This window comes from Vanessa cardui, chromosome 22 (assembly GCF_905220365.1).
Source record: "Vanessa cardui chromosome 22, ilVanCard2.1, whole genome shotgun sequence".
NCBI lineage: Eukaryota > Metazoa > Arthropoda > Insecta > Lepidoptera > Nymphalidae > Vanessa > Vanessa cardui.
The window spans coordinates 2,769,458-2,797,431 of NC_061144.1; the positions used below are offsets into that span (position 1 = coordinate 2,769,458).

Consider the following 27,974-nt stretch of genomic DNA (forward strand, 5'->3'; position numbering starts at 1 on the left):
TTTACATAATTATATCGATATTTCTCAAAAAGTCAATATGTATAGCAAAGATAAATTTACGTCATAACTATTAAGTTATGACGTAAACGTGCCGTTTCGATGTAGAAGGTTTATTAGTTTTCTATGTTGTCTTTGGTCTGGATATTGTGGTACCTTCGTTACTTCTGATTTTCCATAACACAATTGATTTAGCTACTTACATTGGGATCAGAGTATGTGATGTTGTACAATATTTATTTTATTTATTAGGTAGACGAATATATATACTGATTTATATTCTTAAATTAAATTAAATTATGTTAATTTTTAACTTATCACTGCTTTTTTTATTTTTAATAGCATATTCTACCATGCTTTTTCAATGCGCATTGGTGCTTACATGTGTGGCAGAATTTCGTTGCAATTTGATATATGCAGGTTTCCTCATTATGTTTACCTTCGCCGCCAAGCAAAACAAGGATTAAAAAACTTAAACTGAATTTAATTTTACTGTAACATATTAACAATAACTTCGATTAATATAACGTTATGTTACAATTCACACAGATAATCGAAGGTCGCAGAATTTAACCTGGGTAAGTGATATTTAAATCTTCGTTTAGTTCACGCACAGCTTTAAAAGAATACAATATGAGGAACTTGAATGAGTTGAATGAAATTTTATATATCTACATCTGTGCTACATGAGAGTAAAATTATTTCCTTAAAAAAAATAAAACAAGTACGAGGTGTACCAAAGATTCTGTATCATTAACTGTAAAAATGACTGAAAAATCACGTTTCTTGTATGGGAGCACCTTTAAATATTTTATTTATTATATTTTTAGTATTTATTATCATAGGGCAAATGAAATACAACATATATGAAAATTCAAACTGTCTAAATATCGCAGCTCATGAAGCCTGGTTACATACGGATAGATGGAGTCATAGTAATAGGGTCCTGTCCATAGTATTAGGGAATGGAACACTAATGATATGATCTTTATTCATTAGTCAGACTGTTTCTACTTCTGTAATCAAATTAATTATTTCAGTAAATATATAACTATATGCACATTCCAGTACGTCATTCATCAATCATCAAAGATCAAGGTATTATAATATTAATTGAAATTAATTAGTATTTATTATACATAATCTGTTTAATCTTCATTATGGTACCTATACATATAAAACAACATGTCCTGTGTGACTAGGGCCTTGAAATCTGGTCAGTAGGGTCGTTTTATTGACTAGACACATATTGATTCTTTTATATTGAAATATATTAATCATAATATAGTATAATTATTTCATAAGTTCCAGTAAAAAGGTTCCATATTATACTGATCCAACACCTAGCTCCAACTCTTTTTTTATGACATAGGTGACAAACGAGCAGGAGGCTCACCTGATGGAAAGTGACTACCACCGCCCATGGACATCTGCAACACCAGGGGGCTTGCAGGTGCGTTGTCGGCCTTTAAGAAAGGGCAAGTTAAAAGGTCCTGTGTCTGTCAAAGGTCCTGGGTATGTGTCCTGTATCGTGTATCAGATGGCTCTGAAAAAAACTGCAGCCAGCATGTCGTATGCATTAAGAAGTTATCTGAGCCGTATTAGAAACAGTTATCAATGCCAGGCGTATGAGAAGATTTCCTGTACGTTAAATAAACTTGGGCAGGTTAAATTTATTTTTGTCGAACTTTAATAACGTCAATTAAATTTAATTATGTGTTTATATTTAATTATATTTACTAAATTGTTACGATTTAAAAAGTTACTACCTGATTAGAGACCTAAACCTATGAATGACTGACTTGCAGTTTACAATAAAATTAAATAAAAATAAAAACTCATAGGGCATAGGTTTCGAAATTTTAGGAAATAATTGAATAAATGCGAAATTATGCGGGATACCCCACTCGTGTTTATTTATTTTAGTAACAATTTAAGGATAAAATTAAACGCATAAATAATTTTACTGACCAATTAAAAAAACAGCATTTCTTTATTTATCATTCCTAGCTTTGTATAAACTTATGTCATGTAGAAAAAAGGCAATCGGTCACAATCAATTCTGAATTCGTGTCAGAAACTTCTGCCGAGCATTCGATTCTGTTATTACAAGTGCTGACGTCACGCCGATGTACAAAGGCTATATACAAACAAAAAGTAAATATCAATCAAAGTTTTGATTAATAATAACAATCAATCATACTTTTATGACTTCCCTTATTGTAATGCGATCGATTTGGGAATTATTTCGTTCGTATTTTATATTATACGATCAGCATCATCTATACATACCTATAATAAAAATGGAGTGTCTGTTTGTAATATTATAAATAAAATTTTAACAAAAAGAAAAACCGACTTCAAACAAAACACTATTTTAAAACAAATAAAAATGCACTAAAAAGTAATAAAAATAATTGCACATTTAACATATTTTTGAGAGTCCTCCTAGGTAAAATGAAATTAAAAATATTAGACTACTTAAAAGTCGATTTACGATTATATAACGTAGTTATAGTTATTGTTATATTTGGAGCCGGTGTCAGCCACGGGCATACGCCTCAACAATCAAAAGAAAGAAGCGATACGAGTCTCTTGATTGACTCAGAATTGAATTTGTAAGAAACATATTTCTTAAAGTATTCTCTTATTGTTTTTTGATAGATATAGTATGGGGTAGGCTGACACCGACTCCAAATATAGCAATAATTATAACTACATTATATAATCGTAAATCGACTTTTAAGTAGTCTAATATTTTTAATTTCATTTTACCTAGGAGGACTCTCAAAAATATGTTAAATGTGCAATTATTTTTATTACTTTTTAGTGCATTTTTATTTGTTTTAAAATAGTGTTTTGTTTGAAGTCGGTTTTTCTTTTTGTTAAAATTTTATTTATTTTTTGATTTTAAGTGAAGCTGATGCAGACTAACATTTTTTTCTTAATATGGATAGATTAAGCGTGCCGTTTATATAAATCAGAAACTACTTCGGGGACAGTTTCAAAAGAAACTTTGGAATAAAGAAAAAATAGACTTTCGAAAATGCGGCTTTAATACGTCATGCGGCATTAACTACAAGGTACCACCCTCGAAAGAGCTGTAATCGACCTCAGTAAAAAAAACTTTGCAAAAGAGCTATTATATGTCGTACATCATATGACATCACATCATATACACAAAATTTGATTAAAGACAGTAAGAAATTCTGCCCCAAATCGCACCCTAACTGTAAGCCGTTTAGGAGTTCCGTCAATACATAGTATAAAACAAAGACGCTTTTTCTATCCCTATATCTTTAAAACTACGCAACGGATTTTGATGCGGTTTTTTTTAATAGATAGTGTAATTCAAGGGAAACGTTTGTGTATATAATACATGAACAATATAGTAAAGAAACACTGACAATTTTAGAAGTTTGCAATGTGATGTCGTAAATAAACAAATTCTTTAGTATATTTAGTATCAGTATTGCACCCGTGAGAAGTCGGGGCGGGTCGCTAGTTGATTATAATATTCGATTATGACAATTACATGAACATAACCACGTTCCGGAAGGTGATTCAAATATCCAAGTAACCCATAAATAAAAGATTCGACCGAGTATTGCTAACGTGCTCCTCAGAATTGTTCCGTTCCCTCCCGTTCCCTTAATTTTTCATGGATCCTGTGCTCAGAAGCTGACCAAACTTTCACCAAACTACCCTTAAAGTATATCCTTTATAATAAAAAAAGAATCATCAAAATTGGTTAACGTGATTTTGAGTTATTCACCTATTTGTCGCGCATATTCATAATGCAAATTTAAGACTTATGTCGTTTTCATACGGATACCATCATCGGAAAAAAATAAAAAAAAAATGGGACCGCACGGGAAGCAATACCTTTCAAACAAAAAAAAAATTATCAAAATCGGTCCACCCAGTAAAAAGTTATGAGGTAACAAACATAAAAAAAAAAAAAAAAAAAAAAAAAAAAAAAAAAATACAGACGAATTGATAACCTCCTCCTTTTTGAAGTCGGTTGAAAATAGCCTATTTTTACTCAATGCATATGTATTTATACACGGTCCATATACCAAAATAACATTTTTTACTTACTTACTTTTTAATTTTTGTCCGCCTGTCTGTCTGTCTGTCTGTCTGTTTATCCCAGCTAATCTCTGAAATGGCAGGACTGATTTTGACGGGACTTTCACTGGCAAATAACTGATATAATAAGGAGTAACGTAGGCTACAAAAATATTACTTTTTTGGTAAAATCAAACGCATACAAGATCGCGGATACAGATCGTAAATAATATAAATATTTAAATTTTACATACTTAAACAAAATCTTTTTTGTATAAAACTAGCTGTGCCTGTAATGTTTGTAAGACAGCTTTGGGGAATATACGTCGTTGTTGGTGCATGCCCGAGGGCACACGCTACTGGACAGTATTTGGAGACATTGCAGCGTGACTTTATAAATAATTCGAGATTAGACGGAACAGACAGATAGACAGACAAAAATTGTAAAAAATGTTATTTTGGTTTATGGTTTCATTTATCGCGTATATGCATTAATAAAAAGCGTTTATTTTCAAATTGAAAACAGGCACTCTAATTGTATTATTTGTATAGATAGGTAGGGAGATGACCAATTTGACCACCAAGTGGGAAGATATATACCACACTAGAAGGCCTACCACCAAGTACAACTTTACCAAGCCCGTCTGGGTATCAACCACTTATAACTTAATTATTTAAGCACGAACAGCAATATCAATTAGCGTTCTTGTATTATGGTTTGAAGGGCGAGTTAGTAAGTAATTACAGGTATAGGTAAGGTTCCTAAGGTTAACGGTGAATTGATGATAAGGAGTAGTTAATATTAGTTAAAGAACCAATATTTATGAGCGATGTTGACTACTTAGGATCAAGTGACTTATTTACATTATATTATAAAAAAAGTAATAAAAGTCTCAAAATATGCAAATACGATAATTTGACTAAAAAGTATTTATCCCAAGTTAACCTTTTCAATTAAAAATCCGTTCAAACAACAAACTTTTATTTGTATCGTATAATTTTATGCAAACGGTAATAAAAACGAGAAAAAAAAAAATTGAAACGTAAAAAAATCATAATTACAAGCGACCGTCATGTTAATAAATTCCGAACACTCCGGCTCTACTTCGGAACTTTATCTTGAGAACGAAACAGGACGGTCTTTTAAATTGAAAAATAAAAGTGCACTGGAAAGTTGGAAGTGGCCGCAAATGAAATTAAACTTTATTGAGAGAGGATAAAGTTGGAATTAGCTTTGATAGAGATTACTCAGTTACGTTGATATAGGGTTGCTACTTTTAATTAAAATCATGATTAAGAAAATATCAATTATTTTTCTTCTTAAAAAAATATATATTAATTTCATATAAGTGCAATCATTAAAAAAAATTAATTATTATAATATATTGAATGTGATAATTACTGTCATGGATAATTACAGTTAAATGGTTGTGAGTGAGGTTGCTGGCAACCCTAGGCACTGAGTAACTTTGTGGGCCGTGCAAGTTTTGGAGTGGAGTTAGTTCGCTGCACTACAGAACTAAACCGCGTGGAAATTGCTCTACGGAACCCGTTTGATAACGTTTTTTAGAGTTGCTTCAAAGTTGTACGCATGAGCACGATTATGATTCACAACTACGGCCATATTGACATAGAAGTTCTGCAGTTACTATATTAACAAATGAGTTTATTGTTTTATGTGTATTTATCACTTTATTATATAAAATTCGAACTCTGACTTGATTAAAAATCTGATTGCAGTGCAAATATTTTTAGAAATTCACTGGGAAATACAGTAAAAAACGTCCTTTAAAAACCCCACTACTGATTTTGAGAAGAAGCCTTAGAGCTTACTACATAACTCTACTTTGTAGAGGTCGTATTAGACTATGAAATATTATATTCTACTAACAGATCCGACCACGCATTACCATGACTAAGTTATATGTTGAATTTTATTGTATGATAACTTCGTCATAGTATTACCTGGACGACCTCCGTGGTCGAGTGATGTGTACACCAGTTTTCATGGGTACGCCACGCCGAGGTTCGATTCCCGGCCGAGTCGATGTAGATTATAATTAATTTTCTATGTTGTCTCGGGTCTGGGTGTTTGTGGTACCTTCGTTACTTCTGATTTTCCATAACACAAGTGCTTTAGCTTACATTGGGATCAGAGTATGTGATGTTATCTCACATAAAAAAAAAACTGGTTACTGGTTTTCATACGGTCACCAACTGCTCAGGATATATTGCACTCCTGACCTTAGGGTTCAAAAAGAAATAAAATTTCAGTCTTATATAAGCGAAGTTACGATCAAAGTAAAAAACATCTGCTCAAAGAAGAGAGAAGTGATAAATTTACTTCTCAAACTTACTTAAACTAGTGAAACTAACTTGGCAAGGAAATTGGACATAGAATACCGTCCAAGGTATCAAATCAAATCAAATTAAAATTAACTTTATTCAAGTTTTACAAGCACAAGTAGATTCTATCGAGAAGAACCGGCAAGACTCAGTTATTATTATAAAATAAATATTCATTTTTTCTGCCTCGCACAACCACTTTGTGGGACCAGCTTTCGCCGGCGGTTTTTCCGAACCGATACGACATGGGAACCTTCAAGAAATTATAGTACTCCTTCCTTAAAGGCCGGCAACGCACCTGCAAGCCCCGTGGTGTTGCAGATGTCCATGGGCGGTGGTATTCACTATCCAACAGGTGAGTCTCCTGCTCGTTTGCCATCTATGTCTTAAAAAATGTATAAAAAGCAACCCATCCTCCCTTTTTACACTAGTGCAATGCTGATACTGAATATACTACAGAATTTATTTATTTACATCACATTAGAAACTTCTAAAATTGTCAGAGTTTATTTTCTATATTATCCATGTCTTATATATAAAAACCTTCTTCTCGAATCACTCTATGTAATAAAAAAAGTAAAGTAACAACATGTAAAATGGGCATTAGCCCAGCAGTGGGAAATTTACAGGCCGCTGGCCTCCTCTCCCATTAAGGAGAGGGCTTGGATTTCACTACGTTGTTCCAATGCGAGTTGGTGGAATGCACATGTGGCAGAATTTCATTGAAATTAGACACATGCAGGTTTCCTCACGATGTTTTCCTTTCCCGCCGAGCACGAGATGAATTATAAACAGCAATTAAGCACATATATAAAGTGGTGCTTGCCAGGGTTTGAACCCGAAATCATCGGTTAAGATGCACGCGTTCTAACCACTGGGCCATTTCAGCTCATAATTAAAAAAAACCGCATCAAAATCCGTTGCGTGATTTAAATGATCTAATCATACATAGGGACAGCGGGAAGGGATTTTGGTTTTATACTATATAATGATATATAATATTCTATAAAAAATTCAATACTTTTCACTGCTTTGTTCCGGTTTGATGATGAAAATATTATCTTAAGCTATCATAATACCGTCCTCTTTGTTAGTTTTAATTAACTGAATAGTAAATAATTTTATAAAAGAAATATAAATGGCAGCGCAAAACGAAATTAAAACGACATCCTACAATTTTACCCGTCCAATAGATGAAGTTAATACACCACCGGCTTGTTTAAGAGTATATCTATTTAATTAATAACTCATAACTAAAATATGGCTAGCGTATTAAGCATTAGGAGTATATTGCCCATAAATGCCAAGCTGGGCAGGGGGTTAAGGATCGCAGGACGTAGCTTCTCGCACCGGTGACGCTGCTGCCCGTCACCGGCCTGTGGTATTTAGCTACGTCTTTTCCTTGATAGTTATACCGCCATCAGTTGGTGCCCAGAGCCTCGTTTGCTGGTCGGCAGGATGCACCACGGGCAGTAGAGGTTGGCTTGAACGCTAAGGTATAGTTTGCGACCCTTTACATATCTCTATTAAAATACGCCGAAGAAAGACCTACGTGGTCGAGTAGTGTGTACACCGGTTTACATGGGTACGCCACTCCTAAGTCGATTCCCGGCCGAGTCGATGTAGAAGATTCATTAGTTTTCTATGTCGTCCTGAGTCTGGGTGTTTGTGGTACCGTCGTTACTTCCTATTTTCCATAACAAGTGCTTTAGCTACTTACTTTGTGATCACAGTAATGTATGTGATGTTGTCTAATATTGATTTATTTATATAAGACCACAGTAGCGTGCATTTGGAGAGGCCTATGTCCAGCAGAGGACAAATATGGGCTGATGATGATGATGATGATGATGAACTAAAACACAGACATTGGGTATCTTATCCATCTACCTACGAATCTCATAAAAGAAATGTAATTAAATAAGAACATTCTAAACGAAAATTTAAACTCACACACACAGATACACTGATATACAGACAGACTCACTCGTGACATAATGATCATATCTCAGAAAATTGGAACTAATTGGTAAAGTAAAGTAAAAAAGTAAAATTAACAGCCTGTACATTTCCCGCTGCTGGGATAAGGCCCCCTCTTCCATTAAGGAGAGGGTTTGGAACATATTCCATCACGCTGTTTCAATGCGGGTTGGTGGAATGCACATGTGGCAACAAGAGATGAATTATAAACACAGATTAAGCACATACATATAGTGGTGCTTGCCTGGATTTGAACCCGAAATCATCGGTTAAGATTTTATTTATCAATTTCGTTTATGTCATATCAGATTAAGAGCTTACATAATTATTTTTATTTATAAATTGTTTTAAAAACTCATTAAAACTTGTATATAGGGTCTATGGTTAGGGTGGCATATTCAAATAACTTAGTTCAAAAGTCTTGAAAACTTGGTGTCAAGGCTTTGTGCAAGCCCGCGTGGGTAGGTACTACCCACTCATCAGATATTCTACCACTAAACAACTGTACGCAGTATTGTTGTGTTCTGATTTGAAGGGTGAGTGAGCCAGTGTAACGACAGGCACAAGGGACATAGTGTCTTAGTTCCCAAGGTTGGTGGCGCATTGACGATGTAAGGAATAGTTAATATTTCTTACAGCGTCATTGTCTATGGGTGATGGTAACCACTTACCATCAGGAGGCCCATATGCTCGTCCGCCAAGCTATTCCATAAAAAAACTCAAGATTTTATGTAAGAATATTAAGCCGAAATGGCCCATTGTTTATAACGCGTGCATCTTAACCGATGATTGTTGGTTCAATCCCATGCAAGCTGCACTAAAATTTCATGGACTTAATTTGTGTTTAGAATTCATCTTGTGCTTGGCTCACACCTTGAGCAAACAGATGCGTGTCCTTTTTAAGAGAGTGAATAAGATATTAAAGATGGAGTATTAATAATATAGGTTTTCATAATTTGACAGATATTATATCGATATATGAATTTAATCGTGTGATTTATGTTAGCGATAAATAAGATACAATATTATTATCGACGCATGGTGTGCGGCTAGCCAGCACTGAAGGCGTCGGAATACCCACTAAAAAACCAGCGGTAACCACTCCATCTTTTCGTGGGACGGTATCACTTGCGCGTACTACCATGATGTCCTGACGGTAGTACCCACCTACGCGGGCTAGCACTTCTTAGGGGGTTCTCAGGGTACAAAGACCCCAGCCACGGTGAAACTTATAGTGAGAGGAGAAGGTCTCGATAGCGAAGACGCTTTCTCCCCGTTCTTCTTCGGTGAAGCGGATCACGGAGATATGCCATTCAATTCTGTATAAATTCACTTCGTACCTCACTCGTAAAATGTTGGCAATCCACTGACGGTGATACTCTCTTTCGATAGGTGTACTACTTTAAAATTATTAAAGTCTATGTTTCATATCATATTCTGATATTTCACACTTGTATTCTGCGGTGCGTAACTGTTTACAAAATAGCTCTCCTTACAGATTATATTATATTATAAACATTGAAATGGGACGCTGTGTGAACATTAATACAAGTTTTTACATACGAGGGTAGATTTTTTTATATGCGTACTAGTTGTCGCCCGCAGCTTCGCTCGTTATGTACTTTCCTTAGAGTTCAAATTTGCTTCATACCAAATTTCATCAAATTCGGTGCAGCGGTTTGATAGTGAACGAACGACAGACAGACAGAACGACTTTCACATTTATAATATTAGTATAGTGGAATAGATATGTATGTATACATATGTAGGTACATTTTTTTTTATGAGATAGTTGGCAAACGAGCAGGAGGCTCACCTAATGGAAAGTGACTACCACCGCCCATGGACATCTGCAACCCCAGGGGGCTTGCAGGTGCGTTGCCAGCCTTTAAGAAAGGAGTAGTACGCTCTTTTCTTGAAGGTTCCCATGTCGTATCGGTCCGGAAAAACCGCCGGCGGAAGCTGGTTCCACAAAGTGATTGCGCGAGGCAGAAAATGTCTAAGAAATCGTGCTGTTGTGGATTTTCGGACATCAAGGTGGTGCGGGTGAAACTTCGAATTTTGACGAGATGTCCGAAGGTGAAATTAAAAAGGTAGTTACATTCGTGTCTGTCATATATTAGTTTCTAACATTTCACGATTGTGTCCTATGAAGGAACCAATCTACTGTTTTGATTTTGTTTATTTATAAATCGTGAATCATATTTTTCAGACGATTTGCTCGCAGAATGTATAAAAAATAAATAAATTTAAATTAAAATACGACATGAAAATAACTTCGTAAAACAAAAAAGTGCTTTCCAGTTTTTCTGCTCCGGGCTGTACCGATACTGAGTACCGCAAAATGTTCGGAACTAACCTAGAAGTTTCTGTCGTAGCGTCGAAGTTAGTTCCGAGTTTTTGAAAACACTTTTATCTTACAACTTCTTTTTTTTTCTTTTCGAACGGGACCGATACGAAAGTTATCTGCGATGACAATGCCCGTTTTATATTATATGAAATTCTGTTATATATGAAATACGTCATGTGATTGTAGATATTTTATGTGTTCTTTTTGATGCCGAGATGGCCCAGTGGTTATAATGCGTGCATATTAACCAGTGATTGCCGGTTTAAACCCAGACAAGCACCACTGAATATTCATGTGCTTAATTTGTGTTTATAACTTATCTCGTGCTCAGCGGTGAGGGAAACTTGCATGTGTCTAATTTCATAGAAATTCTGCCACATGTTTATTCCACCAACCTGCATTTTATTCTTTATATAATTAATATTTTTGCTATAAATATTTTGCTTATGATCCAAATCAATTTTTTTTTGTAAACATTGAAAGCTTTTTCGTCCGTCTAAACAATAAATTGATCGAAAAGACATTTTTTAACATAAGCTTATGTTAGCATATTTATTTTAATATGATCATATTTTATTGTTTTAATGTATTAAAGTTTTACCAGCATAAATAATTCGATTTAAATAGTTGTTACAAATTACGTTTATTGTCAACATCCGGTTTTGACTAAACTAAATTGTTTTTTTAAATAAATCAAAACCGGATGTTGGTACAGTCGGAGGAGGGGCGTGTAAACATTAAATACTAGGAGTAAGCCTAGAAATGGTCATTCCTACTTTGATCGTCGAATTGGAAGCGAGCAAAATAATCAATCTTGTATCAGTTTTGATTGTAAACCACTTCAGGAGAGATGAAATATTGATTGTGAGGAGAGTTTTTGTATTATTCCAACATTTATTAAATAATGTTTTGAAAAGGAAGAACTTGACTTTGAAGTATTTTGTTATATAAAATTTCATAGGATATGAAAACTCGATAATATATCGATTTAAAATATACAATTATATTGTTTTAAAAATAAACGATAATTTTAGTTCAATACATTTTCGTGCAGTATTAATCGTAATAAGTAAAGATACATAAAATAGTATCCAGCCGCGACTTCACATGCATGTTTGCAGATGTTAGATATATTTTTTCATACTATAAAGTAATGTATGTAGTATTCCATACATACATACATACATATATAATCTAACTGTGTGCTAAATTTCATTTTGGATTTGGATCAGCCGTGATTTCGTGTTGATGTGATTGAGCAATCAACACCCATCAAATTTTTCACATTATATTATTAGTAAGATTATTTTTTATTTTCGAATTATAAGTATTTCAATAAGCACATTCCACTGAAGGTTATAAGGTTTAAATCAAGTCGAATTGTATGATATAATTAATATAACATTTATATATATCATTTAGTAAGTAATCTTAATTTTTCAAATTGATAGTCGAACTTTTAACGTTTAGTTTAAAAAGATATTTACCAAAATGTCGTACACGCCATTTGTATTGGTGTTGCGTTAAAGCGTTTTTATTTTTTCAACTAGTTTTATCGCCTGCTTGTTACTTGTTTGTAAAAGTCTAGAATTCCTGGCTTCGTCCCAACTTTTTACACGGTTTTTGTACTATCTAAATCTATACGAGCAATAAGCTTAAAATTAGAACATCACATAATTTATCAAATTTATTTATTTATTAGTAGTGATAGTAGTGGTGGGGCTTTGTGTAACCCGTATGAGTAGGTACCAGCCACTCATCAGCTGATTGTACTGCCAAACAGCGTTTCATTGTGTTCTGAGTATGAGTCAGTCAGTTAAATCAAAGCGCCCGAATTCGCAGCTAAAACTTATTCATATATCATGTACAGGTGATGTCGTTATGACCAATTTCATTTATAGGCATGTCGCACAGGTAGACTTACCATATATTCTACCTGATAGTTACCCAGAAAGGCTCCTATAAATCCCACCAAGAATCCCGTAGTAATGTATGAGATATTATAGAGCGTATTCACTTGTAATAGGGTACTTTCGGCGGTGAAAAATAAATTATGAAAGTTGATAAAATTAAAAGATTGTATAGAAATATACTTAAAAATTCTGATTTTGAGTCATAAAAGCAAATTATTACGTTATTATACTAAATTAAAAAGTCGTAACTTTTAATCTACTTGTCACGTGACCTAAAACACTAGCCGCCATGGTGTGACTTAAGAGCGGCAAACACGGTCAGTTCAGTGTTAAGTTATTAACAGCTAAACTATATCTATCAACTTTAACTTCAAGGATTTGCATTTAAAAAAAAGAATTTAAAAAAGTGAAATTTATTTGTACTTATTTATTTATTAAAATGCAAACCAGATATGTAAAAGCATAATGCCGGTCGTATTTATGAATATGGACTGTTATTTATAAAGGTGTGACGTCACCAAAATGACCGACAGGGAAAGTTTTTTGCGGGAATAAAAAGGTTATAATTTTAATTTCATTTTCGGGCAAGAAAAGGTGTATATAATGCCATTTTTTATGGCTTTTTATGAGTATATACAATATTTTGAAGAACTTTTTTAAACATAGTAAAATACCCTATTTGTATATCAGTAAGTCTGTGAGTAAGCTATGACAATCTTAAATACAACTTTCTATAATAAAACATTCTATTTCATTATAATTCTGAAGAAAAGCTACCAGAAAATTCAGTAGCCTTACGTCAACCGTAAGTACGATAGATAATATATAAAAAGACAAATATATACCGAAATGTTCGTTATATAAATTGTTCTAGAAGCAATATTTCTTAATGTACGGAAATCGTAAACAATTTGTACAATTGATCAAGAGCTTATGCATTGGATAGAAATATAGATAAATATCACTCACCATAATCCCGTCTGTCAAGCGCGTTATCTTCACTAATCCCGGCCCCGGGATAGGACGCGGGATCCCTGTGAACAAGCGAGATTACCGATGAGACATGAATTAATTTGTTTTTTATATCGACGCATTAATGGATTGTAATCTCCAACTGATAGATTGTCTAGATATGAAAAGCATTGTACGATTCAGCAGTGCGATTCTGTTAGATTTCACTTCTCACTCGCGAAATGTTACTACTGACTAACAGTGATACGGCATGTTGGTACGTGTATTTTTTTATGGCGGACGAGCATATGGGCCACCTGATGGTAAGTGGTCACCATTACCCATAGACAATGACGCTGTAAGAAATATTAACTATTGCTTACATCGTCAATGTGCCACGAACCTTGGGAACGCAACAATACTAAGTACTGTTATTTGGCGGTAGAATAACTGATGAGTGGGTAGTATGTACCCAGACGGGCTTGCACAGAGTTTGAGTTTCATGGTGAGAATGTGCATTTGACAGCAGAACGCCATCTTTATTCTTGTTTCTTTTTGACAGCAGAATAAAACTGATACGCCATTTTGATTTTTGTGACCATATTTATACTAATATTATAAATTTTAAAGTCACTCTGTCAGTCTGTCTGTTTGTCGCTCTTTCACGATCAAACCGCTGAACCGAATTTGATGAAATTTGGTATGAAGCAAACTTTAACTCTAAGGAAGGACATAGGTTTTTTGTGACTGACACATGACAATCAGCCCCTAAATCACGTGCAAAATCACGAGCGACTAGTAATTAATAAAGTCAATTTTGCAAGCTCGTGTTAATAAGGTATTGTTACAGAAATTGAGATGAAAATATAATGTTATGATTAACTATTCCAGTATTGAATAATAATTCTTTAATATAATTAAATTATATTCTTTACCGGCAACAACAATTTTGAGTGTTGTTGTGTTGCGTTCCATTTTAAGGTTGAGTCAGTGTAACTACAGGCAAAATATTTTCGAAGTTAGATTGAAGTCAACATTTCCCTTGCTATATATTTACTTGATAATAATTGTCATTCATAATGACACATAAAATGAATTCAATTTCACATCTTAATGCCAAGAAAGGAAATAAAACAAGCCCTAAAATCCTGTTGTTACTTTGACACTGCTAACACATTAAATAATTAGGTTGGTGGCACAATGAGAGAATAATATAATATTTTTTGTATACTATCATTGTTTTTGAATCTTAAGCATGTTTTTATTTTTATACTTTGTAACGCTTAACTTTTTGATATACTTCAGTCATTCTTACACTTTAAACTAACTAAAATTTTACTACATAATATGATCGTGTAATTACAAATAGTGATACAGCATTGACTGAAATAATAACTGCTATTAACAATTAAAATTAATATTAAAACTCCATAGCCGCGAATGGTCGTTTCCCTTTTTTTTAAGTAAACAAGAAAATGAGCCCAAGGAAATACACATAAATGTAAAGATTGATTAGAAAGTTGCCTCTAAGATACGGAGTTTACTATCAATGGGTATAGTGTTTTTATATACGTAGTGATTTGTAAACCTGTAAAACATTATTATTATGTCAATAAGCACTGTGATTGATTTCCTTATAAATTTTACCAACATTAAATTTTATTGGATAAAGTCGTTGTATCAAAAATTTAATCTCATAAAAAGTAATTGTGTTTTATATATTTTTTACATAAACTTAGCACCATTTAATGTACTCGAGAACTTGTATCATACTTTATTAAATATCATAAGAGAAACATCGTTAAACGAACTGTTATATCTTATGTATAAAAACATTTCATCAATCATCATCATTCATCAGCTATATTTTTATTATGATATATAAATACCTTAAACATAATAGTTGACAAGTCCTTAATAAGGAATCAATCAATCAATATCTATGTCGGCGCGAAACTACGAATTTAAGAACAACTAGAGTCCAGAAATGATTATTTTAATAATTTAAAAGTGTTTGATTGTTAAATTAATAATTTTTAGTGAATTGTGAAATGTTGAATTAGCCTGAAATATTTTAGTGTTTGTAAACAGGTGTTATGTTGCGTGAATAAGTCTACCCACCTATTTTTGTTATAAAAGACCAAGCGCCCGCCGGTATGGACAGGCTTGGTCGAACCGTTGGAGCGATCGGACCGCCTCATATTGGAATAAATCAGAGACGATAATTTCCTGAGTTTAATTTCATACCACCGAAGTTTAACCGTTAAACATCGAAACTCTGACAATCGTGACGTCAGCTATGCTAATCAACTGATGTCTTGTTTATCTTTCGAATAAATGATTGCGTTATAATCGTTATAACTGCGTTAGGAATAATCGTCCGTAGAAGTTTATGGGTCAGTAGTAAGAATTTTAGGTTCTATCGTCAATCTTAATTTCGTTACAGTTTTTAATACAAATTTTACATGTTATCTATTTAAATATTGATATAAGTAAAGTAGTCGCAAAGGTGGCGATTAATGATGGGTAAAAAAAATGTATAAGATATATATGAGGCCACTGAATCCAAAATAAATCAGATAAGTTTTATTCCAGCGACACATATGGGGACGATACACTAAAACTGAATGTATAAACAACAAGAATTAAATTATTTTTAAAAGGAATAAAATATTTTAAATCGTACCGTATAAACGAACCAAGTGCACTCACAGCTTTATAGTGTACATTCCGACATAAAAGTTTAAAGCCAATAAAAATACGAGCAGTCGCTGTAACAGCTGATAAGCAGTTTTTTATTTAACTGTCCAACATTACTGAACACTCTTCGCTTTGATTGTACTCATTTTAGATATGTACAAGTACCTATAGCGCACTCGCTTATATAACGATGTTACATTGAAAGTACAGTCGGAGTAAGAAAAGGTTCGTCACCTTAAGATCTATTATCGTGTGCTCAATATGAGCGATAATCTGCTTTACCGATCGAGAATGACATATTTCGTCGCAATGATTTGATGTTTAGATTCAAAAGGTACTAAGAGCTTAAGACTTGATAAAGGAATTAATTTGAAAACTGACGAAGGTTTTCTTACTCTTACTATACAAGTAGATATTATCTAGCTTACTAGTTTATATAATGACGTTAAATTGAAAATACTTTTATTGCTGATTTAAATGCGATCTAATTGCCGTTTAAATAAGGGAATAAAATTTAAAAACATCGTTTTATTATTTTAAATCTTAAGGGAGACCAACCTCCCAAACTACGCAGGATATGTTTTAGAAAACATGTGTGTGGGAACACAGGTGATGGGACACAAATGGGACATGGTCGATCAGACGCGGAAGATCGACAAAGTCGTATGGGAAATCAAATTCGTTTTAAAAATATGTAAGTAACAATTACCCGAATGCAACTCTTGTCTCCATATATTTAAAGTTTAAATTTGAATAAACTAACAAAGGTACTTATATCTGATACTACCTTGTTTCTATCATTCAAATCTTCTATAAGATCACACTGCTTTTCTTAATTAATTTGGATTATTAATAATAATTTGATCAAAAATCTCATCCAAAAAAATTAATATTACATAGTAAACAAAATGTATTTGGAGCATGTAAAATGATATAGGGAACGAACAAAAGCGAATCCCGACTGTTTTGTTTTTGTTACAAAAAGTGTTGCCAGTTTAATTATTAATTATTGACGTTCAACCAAAAAGTTTGGATTGGTTGATTTTCATACGTTACATTCAATTTAATTGATATTATATCAATGTGTGCAAAATTGACGAAAATTGTAACTGTAACAATATCCTACTGGATTAAATCGGCTTTCAGTAGATTACTTGATGATCTATCTGATAAGGAATACAAGTTACGTAAATGGTCCTTCTTGAGTGTGTATATTTTTGAGTTTTTTTCATTCTTTTACAGTAAGAACTTGCGCGCACTGGTAACTTTTGTCACAGTGACTGTTTCGTCACTCTTGTCAAGTCCGTGAATATGTACAGTTGCTGACACAAATGTCACGTCATAATGTGCGCGAACCTCCAAGCATATTCATAAAGAAACAGTCACCGTGACAAAAGTTACCAGTGCGCGCTAGTTCTAACGCGACACACTTAAAAATAAATTCTCAATTCTTTTAAACTTGGTTGTCCTACCTATTAAGAAACTTCCTGGGCCTTTTAACGGTAAAGAAATTATTATTAATATTATTATATCAATGTATTTAATATAATATTGATTATTAAAATTGCATATGTTTTAATTATAAAATTCAATATAAAAACCTGTTTCGTATGGCAACACTAATCTGTAAAATTAATTAACGGAATTTGATTTATTAATTTGTCACTAGTGTGTAGAGTCAAAATAATAAAAAAAATTGTATTACTATTTGTTACATATACATGTATGTATGTATGTATGTTGTAGTTCGTTAACATATCCACAGCTAGTAGTAATTAAATTTTTTAAAAAGCTATGTATTGATGAAATTAAATATATACGCATCACTACATACTGTGAAACAAAGTACCCCGGACGCGTCTGTATGTTCGCCATCAACTCCAAAACTACTGAGCAGGTTTTTATGCGGTTTTCATTAATAGACAGAGTGATTCCTGAGGAAGGTTTAGGTATATAATTTATTAAGGTTCTTAAGGTGTATATAATTTATTAAGGTTCTTAAGGTGTTAATAAGTTGAAATAGAACAATTTTTAAATATGGCGGAGAAAGCAACTAAAAAAAATATAAAAAATACTTATATCTACCCGTGTGAAGCGTAAACGGGCTGCTAGTATATATATATATACTTCTGTTATATACTTATATTTCGTTTTTCCCGCTAGACCGCCATCGGATGTGATAACGGACCAAATACTAACGCCTTCGACCTTACCGACCACAGACATATTGTACATTTTCATGTAAGGATGGACGTATTTTGAAGATGTCTCAAATTCTATAGCGACGTCTAGTAAATATATTTTTAGCTATAGTATTTCGCTATGTATTATGAGCTGAGATGGCCCAGTGGTTAGAACGCGTGCATCTTAACCGATGACTTCAGGTTCAAACCCAGGCAAGCACCACTATATATATATGTGCTTAATTTGTATTTATAATTCATCTCGTGCTCGGCGGTGAAGGAAAACATAATGAGGAAACCTGCATAAGACTAATATTTTTAAAATTCTGCCACATGTGCATTTCACCAACCAGCATTGGAACAGCGTGGTGGAATATTTTCCAAGCCCTCTCCTTAATGGGAGAGGAGCAGCAGTGGTAAATTTACAGGCTGTTACTTTACTTTACTTTTTCAGAACACAGATATTGACTGAGGTTTAATATCTGATCCCGCAATTTTCCATTAAAATTGAGGCCCATCAAAAAGAGAATTGATCGTTAAAATAATTGATTAATAGGTAATAACTGTCTACGGGTCCTCAAACTGTTAATATGATTATTTCAAATTTTGTTCAGATTATTTTCTATAATTAATGTATATTTTGGTTTTACCTGTGAAATTGCCTGTAGAGAAAATGATGTTCCTCTTGTTTTTCTGACGGATATATAATACTGATGGCAGCAACTGAAACAAAAAAAAAAACAAATATTATTTTGCTTTATCGTATTCTCTGAGATATAATATATAATATTTCAAATGTAAGGTAACCGAAGCAGAATTTTTATAAAAGCTTCGAATAAACATGTCAAATTACTGTATCATGCAGTAATAGGATGACAAAAATATTCATAATTAAATATATTAATAATATTTTGTAATTGGCGCCCGAACAGGGTCAAATATCAAAATGCGTATTGAAGGAAAAAGTTTACATACAACATTTTATTCATCCGAAAATTCAATTCGGATATTTTTAACGTTCCATTCGTACTTACTACGAACAACTAAACAAATATTTATTAATTGTTTAAGAAATATGAACACATGGAAAAATGTGGTTTCGTGGTTAATAATAACTAATAAAGCATTCATATTTAGACAATACATGAGCAAGGAACTTCATATATGTGGCTAGAAAGTAGTCATATATACATTAAAAAAAACAATTGCATAAATATTAAAAATAAATCAAATTCCAATACATTAACTTCATTTTTATTGGGTATGAATAAAAAAAAAATAATTAGCCCGTCCGTAATATAGGTACTACATGGTGGAACAAAACGAATGGGTATAAAAACCCTTTGAATGCGGTGGTTTCTTGCCCATTAGCTAATGACGCGTTACCATTAGCGCGGTCCATCTAACATGTATAGTGGTACATTCTCGTGATGGGTACAAGTTCCGGTAATCAGAACTAAATGGAATATCAAGTGTATGTGTATTCGTTATTTTTGTGTTTGGTTTACTCACACATTTGCAAATCGCACACAATCAAGAACGTTGATTATTAGTCAATACCTTTTACAATTTCTTGGAAACAAAAAAAAAGTTCTTGTTGATATTTATATATGGTTTAATGATACATAAATTCCAGATAGAATTACACAAGATAGAATCACACGATATCTTATGTCAGACTTGAAATTTTCAAGACGTTTATTTAATTCTCTCTGCTGGAAGTGGTCTACAAAAGCAGATTTAGTTCCTTGAAAAGGATATATAAAGTACTTTTATTTTATGAAGCTGTTAAAGAAAGTTCAGAGGATATTACTGAATCGAACTCGTATTAGAAGACTCATTATATAACATTTAACTGTTTAATTTCCACGCGGTCAAGATTTATACAGGAACTAGTTTTAGTTCATATTTGTATATATATATTTAAGCATTTAATGTTGTTAATTCTTATGTTAATAAAGTCTATTAAAAAAAAATTCCACACTTTTTAAATTTTGTCATTGCTTACAAGTAATAGCTTGTAAATGCCACAGTGCTGGCCTAAGGACTCCTCTCTTATGTTTATTCTTCTGGCAGAGTTTCATTAAAATTGGTCATTTTCTCATGTTTTCCTTCACCGCGGAGCACAAAATGAATTACAATCACAAATTTCACCCATTAAAAATTCAGGGGTTCGTGCCTGACTTTGAACCCAAAATCATCGCTTAAGATGTAGCTTCTATTCGGACATCTTGGTTCAACCACTTGGGTAGATATTAACCCTGCTCTAATAAGTGCTTTTTTCTGACGTAACAATTGAAATATAAGGTTTGGATTATTAATTCACAAGACTGACATGGTGACCTTTTAATGAGTTTTTTAGATAATCCTGAATACAGGGATAGAGGAATACAGGGATCGTGTTAAGAAGACTTCTGCATTTTTAGGAGTAGCAATAAGTAGCAATACCCAGATGACTTTTGGAACTAACTATATGAACTAAGAAAGGTAGAATTAAAAATGATTCACAATTTCTTTTAAAAGCTTTGAATGCAGATTTTTTCGTATTTTTCTTCAGGCATTCACTGTTATGAAAGAGCAGCTGTTTGTGGATCAAATTTCATATATTTTACATTTCTGTGGAACTCGGATATTGTATCCTGCAATGAAAACAATTTTATATTTAGCTACATTTCATTTCATAGAATTTTCAGATTTCTAAAGTAAAACTTAATTTGGGTCAACGTACGTACAAGATTTGGCAGTAGCTTTTCTGATGATAAAAGGTAACACTTCTGTCACATTTACTGCTTGATGTGACACATTTCTTATGTTCTCCATAGATAATATATAAAACATTTTTTGAATATGATCTTTTATTGCCTACATTTTAAAAGGTCTAAGGTTTTCTGAGGAATTCAGAAACATTATGTAATAAAAGCTATAAAACAAGAAACCATATTTTCAATGTTTAAAATTTATAGTAATTGAATAAATTATATTATTATTACGGACGCTAGAAAATATAGATAATTATATAACACAATAATAGAATAATTGAATTAAAACGAAATAGCTTTAACTTAATTAATTTATAAATGATTATTTTATATATCAATTTTAATGGAAATGGCTTTCTGGTGAGTATTGATTGCAGCACTGAAAGAACCATAAAAATCTAAAAACTGATACCGTAGGGAGTATATTCATCATCCTAGATGTCTACGAATTTAAAGGATTATTTGGCGCATTCGTAGCTTAGTTTGCGATTTCGACTGCCGTTAGAAGTTCTTATAAAGCTGCAGCTGTTATTAGTTATATATAAGCATAAGATTCATTATCTGTTAAAAACGGAATTATTTTTTTTGGTTTAAGGAATCATTAAATAAATATTGCATAGTTATTTTTATTGTAATTTATTATGTATGTAAATTATATATACATACAATAATTATGAGTGATATTAAGTTCATAGAACTGAAAATATAATGATACTATATAGGTTTTATTTTTAATCACGGAACCCTATGATCGTATATAACTATACATTCATTAAAAACTTATAAATGTCAATACGTATACACGTATTCATATTAATGTGTGTATGTGTGGGTATAATCACAATAAAGTCTAATTACGTATATTAATACGACGAAATGAAATTGCTATTCATTATATATTTAAGTATGAATAAATTTAATGCAAAAATGAGGCTAACATGTATTCTATTTTCGAAACTTTCAAACACATTCAACCGATTTGGCCGTTCCAGCTGTTTCCAGGAATTGAAAGCGCTGCAAAATATTGTATTCAACGTTCTGCTGAAGTTGTTACTTGGTGCTACGAAAATTGAAATTTTCAGTGTTGAGTTTCAACCGCGCTGAATGAAGCCTCATTAAACGCGATGCTGTCGCAAATTGCAATTTATTGTCGAAACCGTCACGTCGGTTGAAAATGTTTATTTATTTCATCATTTCGACGAATTTAAGTTCAATGACCTAGGTGTGTGTAATTGTTTTAATTTCGGCTTTGGTTTTGTTAGCTTTGTCCTGTCCTAAATAGAGAATAATAGAGCTTGTTATTTGGCTATAAATAATTAATTGTGGTCAATTTGTATTAAAGTATAAACAAAAATACACCTAATTATAAACGCAATTTTAATCAAAAAACCTTTTTGCAATACATACTTAATAATAATATATTCGTATAAAAGTATTTTCAATTTTAATTTATAAAGGTATGGAAGTTTTCTTTGCACCTTTCGGAATATATTAATATGTGTTTTTGACAGTTGAGTGGAAAGAAGAAATTTAGACAGTAATACAATATAAGGAACTAAGGATATTTTTTAATAAGGATTAATTAACATTATATAAATAAGTATATATAGATCCAAAAAAGCTCTACAAATAATTACCACGTAGTATTAAAGATTGCTCGCGATTGCATGGAAGAATTTATATAACTTAAAAAAATAAATAAAACCGACTTCAAATGCGTGAACACAAAAAAAATAATCGTTCAAATTGCTTTATAATCGGCGGACATATTGCGTATAAAAAGTTCATCCCCAATTTTCCACCCTGGGGGGTTGTTTTTTTTATTATTAAATTTAAATGGGACCACACTTGAGGTATTACCTATACGCCGAAAAAAGATTTGTTCAAATCGGTTCATAATTGGCGGAGTTATCGCGTAACAAACATAGAAAAGAAACATACGGGTCGAATTGAGAACCTCCTCCTTTTTTGAAGTCGGTTGAAAATAAATATCAATAATAGTAAGGATTAGTAGCATTTGTCTTTTGAGTCGCAATTCTAAACAAAAAATAACACGTCCTCTGCAACTGATACACTCAGTGGCATGGATCACATACCTAATCGTCAAACAGTAATAATTTGTATTCCTGTGTTATGATTTGAAGGTTGAGTGAACGAAAGTAATTACAGGCCGAGTGTCATATGTAAGTTACAATATTAATAGTGCAGTGTTTATAAAAAACAATTATTTGTATATTATGCGATTCAAAAAGAGACGCACTCTTTTCGTATTGCTTTGTAATTAAAAATAGTTAGAACCTTTAAAGTTAAAACCTCTTTTGTACATCAATCTAGTAGAAATAATAGGCTATTTGAAAATGCGAAAAATAAAGTGTCAATTATTGTAAGTATATATTATGAGTTTAAAATGGTTATTTATTAACTAACATTGATAATAATAAGTAATTTATTAAAAACTTAATAAATATAAATGCATTTTTCTAAACGTTTGTTACTTAACACAAAACGCTCCTGATTGGCCGGGCTTATAATGAAGTCACTTGCTTGTTAGCGTTGCTTGTCTACTATATGTACCACAGATTAAAATACAGGCAAGTGACGTCACTGACCCCATAACAGCGCCATAATATCAAAGTAGCGTTTTCGCACTCTATTTAAATATGAAATTTTTAATATGATATTTTTCGGTAAGTACTACAGCTTTCACTGGGTTCTTTAACCAATAAAAAATGGATTTTAAAAACCAGTCAAATAGCCTATTGTACTAATAAAATATATAAAAAAGTTAAACAAAATAAAATATAGAAGTACATTAAAAATTACTTAACAGTAAATGTACTTCTAATTTCACTCACAATTATAACTCAGTATTTCAAAGAAGATACTCCTAATTGCAGTTTGATATCCAAAATGGCCGACATTACGCTTGCAACATTTGCCACTAACGATGTTGTCATTAGTAACAATTATATTGAGCTCTCTAAGTACTGGGCGTAAACTACGACCTCTTTTATTGCTCCAGTAGTTAATAGGGCGTAGGGATGTACTGTAAGATAAAATATTTCGTTTCCTTGTAAATGTCTGGTTTGGTTTTTGAACGTAACTTTCTCTCAGCTACAAGGCTCCTAGGGTAGCGATGCATTCAGTAAGGGATGGTTGTCATTACTGCATTAATGTGTATGGTTGAGACCATATTTTGCCTTGATATGACTCTGCTACCTTCTGTTACACATACACACATACATTAACTGCCCATAAATTTGTCACTGCTGGGCTAAGGACTCTTCTCCTTTGAGGCGAAGGATTGGACCATATTCCACCACGCTGCTCCAATGTGGTTTGATGGATAAACGTGTGGCAGAATTTCGTTGAAATTAGTCATGCAGGTTTCTTTACGATGTTTCCTTCACAGCCGAGGATAAGGTGTATTATAAACACAAATTAAGAAGATGAAGATTCAGTAGTGCTTGCCTAGGTTTGAGCTCGCAATAATCGGTGAAGATGCACGCCTTCTAACCGCTGGGCCGTCTCGTCTTTCAAAAAATTATATCGCGTAAAACTCGTGGTAATTTTTAGGACACTTGAGGTGAACGTCACCATAAATATTGTCGACTGAATATTAAGCTGGGGTGTTGTCTGGTTTCACTTTAGTTATTTATGGAACGCTCGTCATATTTCAGTAAGACTACGTCCGTGACTGTAACAGTATAGTCCATCTTATGCTAGGAAGTACGAGGTGGATGAAAATTTTCTTAATAATACAGCTAAAATAAGGACTGAAAAGTGGGAAAAGACTTGTCACTTATTCCTGCATGTGTCTTATTTCATAAAAATTCTGCTACATGTGTATTCCGCCAACCCACACCAGAACAGCGTGGTGGAATATGTTCCGAACATTCTTCTCAAAGGGAGAGGAGGCCTTAGCCTAACAGTGGGAAAGTTACAGGCTGTTGTTGTAGTATTTTGTTATATATATTTATTGCCTGTAGAAAGAAAGTACGAAGTATTGATGCACGGCATCAAAATAATTAATAATTGAGTAGTATCTACCCACTCGAATTGGTTGGACTGAATTATAGTTACTTTGAAACATGGTATACGCATTAACCTGTTAAGCTATGAATTCTTAAACGAAGAAACATTTTAAACGAAAGGACTTTTTTTAGTGACTGGTTCAATAGAATTGCATTTACTGGCGTATTTGAAGCTGTAATTGTATTATATGACTCAATAAATAAATAAAATTTGCCATCAATATGCGAATTTATCCTGTCTTGTTAAGTTTGATTCGATCAAACCTCACGGTTACATTTTGTTGTCAAACATCCATTCTTTTTCAAGGTGCCCAAGACTTCGTTGTTATTTAAAATGGCTAGCGCATTTCAAGTCAAAAAGGTTGTAAAACACAAGAACAAAAAGTTCATTAACAGTCAAGATAGCTCATACCACATTCACACGTCCATCAATCCACTTTCTAACTACGTCGACCCAGATTACAGTTAATTTGCTCACACAATTGTACACAACTGTTAGAAACTTCGAGTAGAACGTTTAGAGGCACAATTTACGAAATTGTTATGTCTCGTACTTGGATCTTTTTACCAGAAAGGTAAAACCAAGATAGATTATAAATTTACTCCGGTTCTGTGAGTTTCTTATATTTTATGAAAAAGCAAAAAGAAAGTCTATGGATTTCACTGTTATTTCTTTTGTTTTTTTTTTAAGCATAAATAGGCAAATGAACGAATTCACCACCTGATGGTAAAAATAGATGGTGAGTGAATATAGACGTCACCATTGCTCATAGGCATTGGTACGGTAAGAAATTTAAGAAAATCCTTACATCTACAATGTACCACCAACCTTCGGAACTGAGATACAATCTCCCCAGTGTTTGTAGTTAAATTCGCTTACTCATACTTCAAACCGAAACACAGTAAATATTGCCGTACTATACATGATAAGTGGGAAGTACATATACTGGTTTGCACAAAGCCCTACCACTAATATAAGTTAATTTGTTTTACTCATTACATATAATTAATGCAATATATGTTCATAGTAATGGATGGTCGCAAAAACACTACTTTTGTCTTGAAATTTTGACGCAAATACCATTAATATCAAAAGGAACAAGCATTAACTTATTACTTCTATTACATGACTCAGGGTAAGTAATTCAATCGTGGCACAATGTATACGCCTTTATAATAGACTTACAAAAAAAGAAGAGGAAGTTTACGAAGATAAATGCTATAAAAAAATATCGACTTTTTGTTAATAACACTCTATACTACATAATATAAAACAATGTCGCTTTCTCTTTCCCTATATCCCTATGTATGCTTCAATCTTTAAAACTATGCAACGGCTTATGATGCGGTTTTTTTATAGATAGAGTGATTCGAGAGGAAAGTTTTTGTATATAATACATGGACAAAAAAGTAAAGAAACTCTGACAATTTCAGAAATTTGTAATTGATGTCGCAAATAAACATATTCTGTAGTATATTTAGCTGGGGCGGGTCGCTAGTTTGATATACAACGATCACGCCTCGCCTGCTTAAATAAAAGTATAGAAATATTTAATTATACAAAACAATTGTTAAATATACAATTCTGCCAAATTTCTTTCTCCAGTTCTTCTCAAATTCGAGATGATTCCTTCCGAATCGGTAGCTGATTTTTGACTTTGATTTTAAAACACTTTAAGGTAAAATAGCTATGTTCATTATAACTGTCATTACTGTATTTAATATTTGATCTCGTTTACGAAAAATGTATATTTTAGAAGTATAACTGTCTAATAATTTTTAGTATGATATATAGAAATACATTTTGAAATGCTTTCTATTACAAATGCGTTTAAAATTATTTGTAAAAAAATATATTGTAGATATTAGTATTTTCATCGACAAAATCGATCGAAAACTTTTAAACGCATAAATTGAAGTTTTCATACAACAAATCGATGATCCGTCCGATCTACAATCAGAACAGCTATCTTGTCAAAAAAGATTTTTATATTCATCGATAAATTTATTATTATTGACAATTTAAAACTATGGATGTGATGAATCGAATGAATTTTTTTAATGAGCCTCAAATGTTTTTCAACGATATGCTTTGGGGAACCTAACCCAACGTTATAGAGCCACAAAACTTGGGAACTCAGATTATATGTATGTCTCCTATACCTGTAGTTAGACTGGCTCATTCACCAGACTAGAATACAACAATACTATGTACTGTTTGGTCGAAGATTAATTTTGAGTGAGAATATAAGCGTTACTTCTTTAGACGTTCATGCACAAATCTCTACAACTGCTTATATATTTTAATTAGCGATCCGCTCTGAGCTATATATATACTATATAATATACTACAGAATTTTTCTTGTTTCTTTAGTATATTGTACACGTAATATATATAAAAACCTTCCTCTTAAATCACTCTACCTATTAAACTTTTTTTATGGTAAAAGTTGGCGGACAAGCATATGGGCCACCTGATGGTAAGTAGTCACCATCACCTATATACAGTGACGCTGTAAGAAATATTAAGTATACCTTACATCGTCAATGTTCTACCAACCTTGAGAACTAAGATGTTATGTCCTTTGTGCCTGTAGCTACCTGTCTGGCTCACTCACCCTACAACCGGAACACAACAAAATAGAATACTGTTATGTGGCGGTTGAATATCTGATGAGTGGGTGGTACCT

At 32.6% G+C, this 27,974-nt stretch overlaps 1 protein-coding gene across 1 annotated transcript in view; it reads right to left on the reverse strand.

The window, feature by feature from the left end:
• LOC124539406 (Down syndrome cell adhesion molecule-like protein Dscam2) overlaps positions 1-27,974 on the reverse strand; it is a 159,465-nt gene that overhangs the window by 36,270 nt on the left and 95,221 nt on the right. Inside the window, exons 3-4 of the mRNA XM_047116797.1 lie at positions 19,142-19,214; positions 13,627-13,691 (exon numbers count right to left, since the gene is read on the reverse strand). Of these exons, the coding sequence (XP_046972753.1) occupies positions 13,627-13,691; positions 19,142-19,214 (138 nt within the window). The remainder of the gene's footprint in view (positions 1-13,626; positions 13,692-19,141; positions 19,215-27,974) is intronic.